Here is a 9,925-nt window from a genome sequence, read left to right on the forward strand (position 1 = left end):
AAACTATATGTGGATATTTGGAGAGAAACGTTTATTCCTTTTGAAGCGAGTGTGCATTCTAGATGTGTTTAAATATAAAATCAGATACAATTTTTTTTAGTTATGTTCGAAGTAAAGTTACCTAATTGGGTTAAAATTCACAATAGATTTCTATTTAAATTTCAAACTTGTTATCCTTCACAAATAAGAGTATTGTCTTATTTGCCACTAAGTCAAAATTTAATTTTCTAAGTCTAAATACAAAATTTTGAATTTCAAAGAACCGTTAAAAGGTAGTTGACATGCCTTTTGAATTTGATGAAAACATGTGAGAGCTGTTATTAATTGTTTTAAAATGAAAAAAAATCTTATTCATTTTTGTTTAAATTAATGTACATATTATTAACGCATAGTGTGCATTTTAAAATGTGAATGAATGTGTACATGATACACGTCGGAAATAGTTAGATCCTATTCGGCTGTCATTGTATCCGTAGAAAAAAAAAATTCACTTAAATTATATATTTTTTTTCCACGCGCACAATATTTAAGTCATTCAAAAAATTCAAACCCATTCCTGTTTCCACATGACAGTCGAACATACCCCTATTCAAACCGAGGAAAAAAAATCTCCGTCTAAATTGTATCGGTAGTCTTCCCATCGGTTATATAGTTAATTTATAAAGAGTTTTTTGGAAGAAAAGAAATGACAAATGAGATATTTTGAAATTGTGCTACAGATATAGTTGTACGACCGAAAAGGACCGAAAGGAAAGAAAAAGAGAAACGTGAGAGAGTTCACCTTCTTTGCACCTCTAAACAAAAATGAACAAATCACTAAACTGTGCTACACACTCCCTTTAAATTGAAATTTTACAGTTGTCTTTTAAAAAAAAATTGCTCCCCTAGTTCCCTACTACTAAAAAATTTCAGATCTTTATCATGTAACCAGTATTAGTCAAGCGTGATTTAGACCCTCTTTTCTCCATTCCCAGAACTTTCCTCAATAGGAGTACAACCTCAACACTACAGCCTAAAAGAAACAAATGTTGTACTGTATGGATCTTGACCAATGCTCGGTTCAAAACTTGGGCCTCACTTAATGCGGACCCAGTACATGTACACACCTCATGTGACTTTATGAGTAAGATCTTATGGCTAGATATCAACATTTCAGAGACAAATTGGTCTGAGTATTTGTTTCACAGATGGTTTTACAGCTGTTTTTGTCAGAAAATTAAATAAGATGGTGACCGAGAATCCTATATGAGGTACATAACAGATCTGTTTGCATTCAAGACCCTCATCAGCACAAATATTTGATTATATCTATATGCTAAGATGTAAAATAGCTTGTATATATAATTTTAGATCTCGTGTGCACGCTTCTTGGAGCAGATTGTCGTTGCGGAGGCCCAACCCATCGATCCACTTTTAAAATCAAGATCCACAATTCAGTTTTAAGCTAGCATAACATATCTTATTTCAAACGATATTTCTGAAATTAAATTTAAGTTTGAACTGAAAGAATTCTAACTGTAGAGCGCCAAAATTGGATAACAGATAATCAGAAATGAAATTTCAGATGATTTATTATGAAATAAAATTAGTGAAAAAACATTTCCAGACTAATTCATAACAAAAACCCATACATTATAGAATCCACTAATATCAAAAGTCAGATTACAAAATTTCAATCCAGAATTCTTGATAAGTTACAAGGAGATTTGCTGTTTGAGCACTGAGTCACTGACACTAGAGGCTTACAAAATCCTTCAACACCCTGGAAACAAAAGAGAATTGAAAAGGGATAAATTGTCAGACATATCCAATTAACACTAAGGTTAATATACTAATGATAAGGAAAGATACATTGAAAATGTGGTCATATTGTGTGGAATGAAATTATATATATTGAGTTCCATTCCTCTAATGGCTTTAGTTTAAATTTTGAATGAATCTATACGATAAAAAAAAAAATCTGTCATCAGATATTTCACATCATTAACATAAACTTTAGAAATGAAATTCTATCTGAAATAGTATGTATTCGTATCATAAGCAATGCAGTTTAAAAAAAGAGAGGCATATATGCTAGGGGTGTAAACGGTCGGATACGGATCGGATAGTGATCTTACCATATCTGTATCCGTTATAATTTTTCGGATACGGATAGTCTCAGATACGGATACGGATCGGATATCGGACGGATACGGATATTGTTCATAATTAGATTGTAAGTTACAAAACATCTATTATATTATTAAAATATTAGTTACTAATTATGTCATAGTGTTATATTATTCATCAAAATATATATCTATATGCAATTTCATAAATTATTCATCCAATATGCAATTTAAAAAATCAATTTAAGAACATATATCACATTTGTTGTAGTTTAAAAGTGTAAACGGTAGGATACAAATAGTTAAAGGTCTAACCGTATCCGTATCCATTATAATTTTTCGGATACGGATACAGATAGTCTCGGATACGGATACAAATCGGATAATTTTAGTACTTTTCCAGATTCGGATCCGGACAAAATCAGATATTATCTGATCCGTTTACACCCCTAATATATGCCCATTTGCATTAGCAAAAGGATAGTCATAATTACACAACCACCAACAGCAAAATCATGAAACGAACCCTTTGGACCTTTTTAGTCGCACAAAAAGATTTCAATCTTTTGCTGGGAAGGAAAAGGTTCTTACAATACGTGACATTAATTATTCCTTTCTTTTATGATAACAAAAGCCATTTGATCATGGTCCAATTTTTTGTACCATACAATATATAAATAAATACCAAGAATAAATAGCATGAGGTACAACTTGTGCAGCAGTAGGAGATTCTAAAAATCAAATACTAAAAATAAACTATCAATAGTTTGGTTTCTACATCTGTTCCTCGGGCTGATTTAGTTCCATACTTCCATTAGTGGGTGTTAACCCGGCTAAATTTAGTACGAACTAGGAAATAGAATGACAACCCAGACAAATTTACATATGCCATCTAAATACCAAGTAAGAATAAATAGCATGAGGTGAAACTTGTGCAGCAATAGGTAATTCTAAAAAGAAAATACTAAAAATAAACTATCAATAATTTAGTTTCTACACCTGTTCCTCAGGCTGAATTAGTTCCAATAGTAGGCGTTAACCCGGCTAAATTCAATACGAACTAGGAAATAGAACAACAAACCAGATTGTTTACAGATGCTATCTATAATATTTTTATAAATAGGAGTACATACCAGACTAATTTAAATTCTTCACTTTGGGTACAATCCAACAAGTAACTACTGCTTCCAAACATAGCAGCAATTTCAGAATTCTAAAAAAATTCAGCAATGTCTAAAGATCATTACTTGGGTATATTATGTGTATAATTCCAGAATAGCTCCTCTTATACATATAAATATATCACAATTTTGAAGTTATAAGAAAGACAATAGATTCTGCGAATAAATTGGGCATAATTCGTGAATAATTCATAAAATTCTAAAATAATTCGGCCATCTGATCATCTAATGTTTTGTACCGTCCAATATATAAATAAATACCAAGTAAGAATAAGTAAATAGCATGTAGTACAACTTGTGTAGCTGTAGATAATTCTAAAAATCAAATACTAAAAATGGACTATCAATAGTTTGGTTTCTACATCTGTTCCACAGGCTGATTTAGTTCCATTAGTAGGTTTTACCCAGGTGAAACTAGTACGAACTACGAAATAAAATGACAAAACCAGACTAATTTAAATTCTTCACTTTGGGTACAATCCAACACATTACTACTGCTTCCACATATAGCAACAATTTAGGGATTCAAAAAAAATTCAGCAAGGTCTAAAGATCAATATTCAGGTATATTATGGGTATAATTGTAGAATAGTTTGTTGCTTATAATGCATATAAATATATCACAATTCTGAAGTATTGAGAAAGACAATAAATTATGCGAATAATTCGAGTGTCATTGTCATTCCTGTATAATTCATGAATCATTCTTAAAATTCTAAAATTCCTGAAGAATCCGCACACGGTTTAAAATAATACAGGAATTTATTTTATTCATATATTGATTGGGGAAGGTGCTGACAATGAATAATTTGCGAACTTGCCTATTTATTCGGGAACTGGTCTATAAATTCAGAAAGGCGCTGAAAACGAATAATTCATGAACTTTACCATGCCCAATCACGAATAATATAGCACAGAAATACTAACATTATCAGATGGACAAATCTATTCCTTCTATAACTATATGCTAATAGTGTAGCAAGAGCTGATCTACAGCAATTTTGCGTAATTTAACAATATCTTAGAGTCTAAAAACTAAGTTGGATGTACAACGAATAAAGCACTACAGAAACAATTAAACACGACATTGGAAGCATTGACAAGACTAAATATCATTGATTCCTACCAAGACCTAGGCACTCTGTCTAGGTTTGATTTTCCAATTAACAGATGAAGCAACTTCCGGGCCTACACTTTAACTCGTCTAATATTACATAAAATAAGCAGTACACAAGATGTTATTAGAAAAGAAAAACAACATGTGAACAACTAAACATAAACAGACATTAAAAGAAGTTAAAACAAGTAAATTAAAAGTATGTTGCCTAAATATTAAAAATTAACAATTATTCTTTTACCTCAACCAGATCCGACAATAATATTGTTGATAGGGATAAATATCAACTTGACGAAGAATCCCACGAAGCCCATGACTACAAATCCGATAGCAGTGCGGACAGCCACCTTAGAGAACTCTACAATGAACAAATCAATAAAAAGTATAGATGAGGAATCGATCAATTACAAACGATTCTAAATTTCGAATAAAGAGAAGAAGGCAAAGGAGGAAATAGATTATTACCCTTGCGATCTGGTTTGTGACAACGCTTCACGAGGCGAATACTGTCCTTCGAGAACTCTCTCAACGGGTCGACAACAGAATCCAAGGCATCCATTAGAGTTGAATAAGGCAGCAGAGAGGTAGGATTCGGAAAATCTGAGCAGATCGGCGATTTTTGATAGAGAGGTACGGGGAAGACGGGAAAGGAAAATTTTATAAAACTAAAAATGAAAAGGTTGCTATATATATTAGAAAGATTCGGTTCAGAAAATAGGGTGGTTTCAGCCAATTATACTTTGCCAAGAAGGCCTGTCCACAAATACATTGCTGAGTTGGCCTTCCACTCAACTAAAAAACCAGGTCTAGGATATATTATCTGTTTCATTTCGAAGATTTGACGTGGAACTAACTAGTTTGAAACGTTGGATTCAGATCTAACGATTGATAATCCTTTATAGGTGACACGTCATCTTTCGAAATATGCACCGGGCTCATGAGTTCTGCTATATGGGCCAGAAATGTCATGACAGCAAACAGACGCTTTTCGAGGCCCAACGCTTGAACTTCTGTACTGGGTCCAGATGAATATTTTTCACTAAAAAAGGCCTTAATGGAAACATGGCAAACTAAATAATGGATTTATTTAGGTTGAGCAAAACCAGTGTGGATTGTGCTTATCAAGTAAATTTGGTGAGCGTAATTCTAAAATTTATTGTCGGTTTCAAATGAATAATTCAAATTGTTCAAACTGATTTATTTTATGAGTATTATATGTACATGCAAAATTTTAAAAATTTCGATTTTGTTTACTACAAAATGAAATGAAAAAAAATGATGAAAAATAAATGTATTAAAATAACTTATAAAACTATATTAGTTTTATCGCTTTATTTTATACTAAATAAAATTTAAAATTTACAAATTTTACGTATATACATCACTCATAAATTAGATCAGTGTTGACGTTTGAAATTATTATTTGAAGTCAATATGATAGATTTCGAATTATTGAGCGTAGCACATGCATACTTTACTTCTTCTTTTTTGACAATAAGTACACTAATTGAAATTTTGTTACTCCAGAAGGAACTCCATATAGTTATCCAATTAAATTGAGTGCTTAACTGTTTATATATTTTAAAATTTTAATTATATATATATATTAAAAATTGAATATAATTTTTTTATATAATTTAGTCTCATTCATAAAATATTAAATATATGTATATAATTTAGTAATTAGAATTTTACTCTGTAATCTTAAAAATTTGAATACAAATTTCATCACTACGAATTATTTATATTTCAACCTCCAATCTAATTTTTTTATTTTTCTACGGTAAATTAAACCCTCCAAGCTCTGGAGGAGAATATTACGAAGAGATTCTATTTATATATATCCAGTATAATAATAACTGTCTGTTTAGGCTAATTAATCACCCGTTTAATTGGTAATGGTAGCTAAATCGTTACCAATATAACAGAGACATGTTTACGGATGAAATTGGTTAATAGGTCGTTTTCGTAACGAAAATTTTGTTAGATCAATAGTTTAAGAGTGAGTCTATGGTACTATGCATATTACGATTTGGCACCGTACCACAGCTCTATATTCGAGTTTTCAAATCCTAACGGTTGATCCGAACCGTTCATCTTGTTCTCCATATTAATATGTGTTTGGAGACCAAATTTTACATTTTTTGAAATTTTTTTACTGTTTTTTTAGATTTATTGAAAATCACTGTTTTTGGATGGTCCAGAATTTTCAGATCAAGTGATTTTCTAAATATCTAAAAAAATAGTAAAATTTTTTCAAAAAATGTAAAATTTGGTCTCCAAACACATATTAATATGGAGAACAAGATGAACGGTTCGGATTGACCGTTAGGATTTGAAAACTCGAATATAGAGCCTTAGCACGGTAACAACCCGTAATATGCATAGTACCATAGACTCACTCATAGTTTAATCTGTTTAATCAGTCTGACTTTTATGCGTTCTATTCTAAACGTCTACTATACATGACATGTTGTGGAATTTCCTGCGTCTAAGAATAGGGGTGGCAAAAAAACTCGTAGCTTGTGGCTCGATCGTAACTCGTCATTGGACCAAGTTATTAACAAGCCAGGTTGCCACTAGCTCGGTCTAGAATTAACGAGTTCAAGCTGGGGCCAAGCTTGCTCGCCAGCTCGCGAACTAGCTCGGTTAGGCATCAATTTGTGAATTTGTGTGCATTTTATACTGTCCATCTCGGTTCAGCTCGATCCAAAAAGTTTGTATAATTTATTTTCTTCTTAAAACAAGATCCAGTCAGACTTAATTAGTGAGCTAGCTCGGACTGGGTTGTCACGGGTTCAAGATGAGATTTTAGCTCGGATGCCCTGAATCTAGCTCACTCGGCTGTAGCTCGGTTCAGAATTAATAAGCTAAGCCAGGATCTAACTCGGACTGAACCAGCTCGTTGACGCCCCACGCTATGATCCATACTATACATTATGAGGCCGAATTATCCATACTAGTCCAATCCGAATCAAATAAAATTACAAATATAATTTACTCTGAAATTCTGAAATCTTCTATCAGACCTGACCCTTGGCCTTCCAGACAAACTTCTTTAGCTAAGGTTTGTCTCTTTTATTTTATTTATAATAGAGGTGCTAAAATTAATAATAGAGCTAAAAATTTATAATAAAGATACTAAAATTAAAATGAATAATATATTATTGGTGAAAATTAAATTCAAGGTCTCCACAACTACAAAAGTAAACTCTAACTACTGAACTACAAATAGACATGTGATATTTTATGAGAGAAAGCTAGATTATATAAAATGTTATAAAAAATAAAATTAAATTAAATTTCAATATACATAACTAAAATTATAAAATTATAGGGTAGTTTAACACTTGTACGAGTGAATTTAGATCCGTCCGTGATCGCCCGCCCCTTGCTCTCTCTCTTCATCTCCTTAAGTGTGAATTGTGGAGAGACGGGAGACGCATGCGTGCATTCAATTTCAAACAAGACAATTAAATAAGTAATTGGAGCTTTCTCTCCATTACGAACTGCGCATAACTTAATCTCTAGTTCTAATTTGTTTTATAATAATCTCTGTCCTGACTTTTATTATTTGAAATTGTTTTCATTGCTAAGTAAACCTTCTATTTTTATTGCAAAATTATGACTTTAGTTCAAGCTCTCGACTATATGCCATGACTGTATAAATTTAAATCAATCTTATAATTATTTGACATCGTATTTTGTTGCTATAGGGATGTCTTGTTCAAGCTTCTTCTAATTAAACATGTTTTGTTTTGTTTTATATGACATGTAAGTAGACTACATTTTCTAATAAAAACAACTGGCAATTGCTGCCAAGATCCCTCAAAACAATATTTTATGAATGGTAATATTATGGAACTTTATTAATTAATAAGAACATTTATTTAATAAGTTTGATTAGTTAAATTAATTATTTTTAATAAATTATAAATATATACACATAACTTTAATCAAAACATAAAATTGTCTGTTTAATTTCAATAATCAATTGCATTATGATTAACTAATTGACGATATCTGTCTCTCAGACAACACTGTTCGTATATTGAATTCTGGATGCATTTTAGCTAGGGGTGTCAACGGTTACAATACGGATTGGTTTGAGGTATTTTAATATTTGTACCCGTTATGATAACGAAATAAAATATTTACCCTTATCCGTCTTTTCGAATACGGTATGGGTCGCGATTTGTGTTTTCGATAAAAAAATTTCAAAATAAGAAAAAAAAAGAAAAAAATAATAATGAATACAACTAATTTGTATTATGAAATTTTAATAAAATACAAAACTTTATTGTATCATGTATAATCTTCATACAAATATATATCTATATATATAATTTTATTTTTAAAAATTATCTTATACAAAAACAGATAAGATAATAGAAAAAAAATTGTTACCATTATCCGTACACGATAAATTAATGAAAAAAAAATTCTTACCTTTACTTGCGTTTTCGGATACGATACGGGTCAAGTTAGAGACAGAACTAGAAAATCTTGATAGAGGAGGTTAAAATTTAAGATGCACAAATTGTGGTTGGTGGGAATTGAACACAAGTTCTCCATCAATACAAAATATGCTCTACCACTATACTACAGGTAGATGTTTGTTATTTATAAGGGGGCTAGTTCTATATAAAATGTTTGAAAAAAAATAAATTTTAATTAAATCTTAGTACACATAATTAAAATTCTAAAATCATAAAAGTGGCTTAGCCACCTTTTGAATGACTCAAGATCTGCCTCTAGATCAAGGGGTCCAGATCTTCTAAAGTAATTCAATCTTTGAGTTTTGGATCGGGACTGTCCGAATCGAATATATTGCTCGGAATGTGTGTGCTCTACTTGAAATAGATTATCACATATTCAAATCGGACAGTCCGATCTAAAACTCAAAAGTTGAGTTTACTTCACTAAATGTGAATTTTAGGTCAAGTACACGGGTAAAAGGGTGCTATTGACACCCCTAATTTTAGCGCCTATTTCTTTTTAGTTTCTATCGCTTACTTGAATGAACTAAGACAACATTTTTTACCATCTTGTTATCACTGTAGAACTGTAGATCCTATCCCTGTCTTTCAGCCCCTAAATAATTTTCTGACGAGGGACGACCACATTGTAGGTCCCAGAAACAATGGCAATGTTTTGGAAAAAAGTGCTGCTCCGGTCGTTGTTTCATTTTCCCTCGACACTTTTCTGATTTTACGTAACATAACTACCCAATCAGATAATATCTACGCATCATTCAAGAATTTAATAATACATGTGTGTAGGGCTAAAAACGAATCAAACTTACTCCAGTTTGAGTTTGATTTGAATTAATTTCGAATCGAATCTTTTACGAACTCAATTTCGTATCATTTATGAATTTTTTTACGATAAGGAACAGTGATCGTAGCCACTGAAAGTGATAAGCCTCAATTATATATACTTTCGGTTAGGGTTTTACCTCTAAAACTGCACCAAATCCCTTGTATTTTAGCTTAGTTTAACATAGAATATACCAAAGA

The 9,925-nt window shown here is 31.4% G+C and overlaps 1 protein-coding gene across 1 annotated transcript; it reads right to left on the reverse strand.

The window, feature by feature from the left end:
- Positions 1–1,555: 1,555 nt before the first annotated feature.
- Positions 1,556–5,074, reverse strand: LOC144553483 (protein transport protein Sec61 subunit gamma-like). Its single transcript, XM_078301660.1, has 3 exons — positions 4,872–5,074; positions 4,648–4,764; positions 1,556–1,762 (listed from the first exon to the last, which is right to left on the reverse strand). Exons 1-2 carry the CDS (start codon positions 4,963–4,965, stop codon positions 4,649–4,651), a joined length of 210 nt encoding a protein of 69 aa, XP_078157786.1. The 5' UTR covers positions 4,966–5,074; the 3' UTR covers positions 1,556–1,762; position 4,648.
- Between the last annotated feature and the right edge of the window lie 4,851 nt (positions 5,075–9,925).

Source organism: Carex rostrata, chromosome 4 (assembly GCF_964058835.1).
Source record: "Carex rostrata chromosome 4, lpCarRost1.2, whole genome shotgun sequence".
In the NCBI taxonomy this organism is placed as follows: Eukaryota; Viridiplantae; Streptophyta; class Magnoliopsida; order Poales; family Cyperaceae; genus Carex; species Carex rostrata.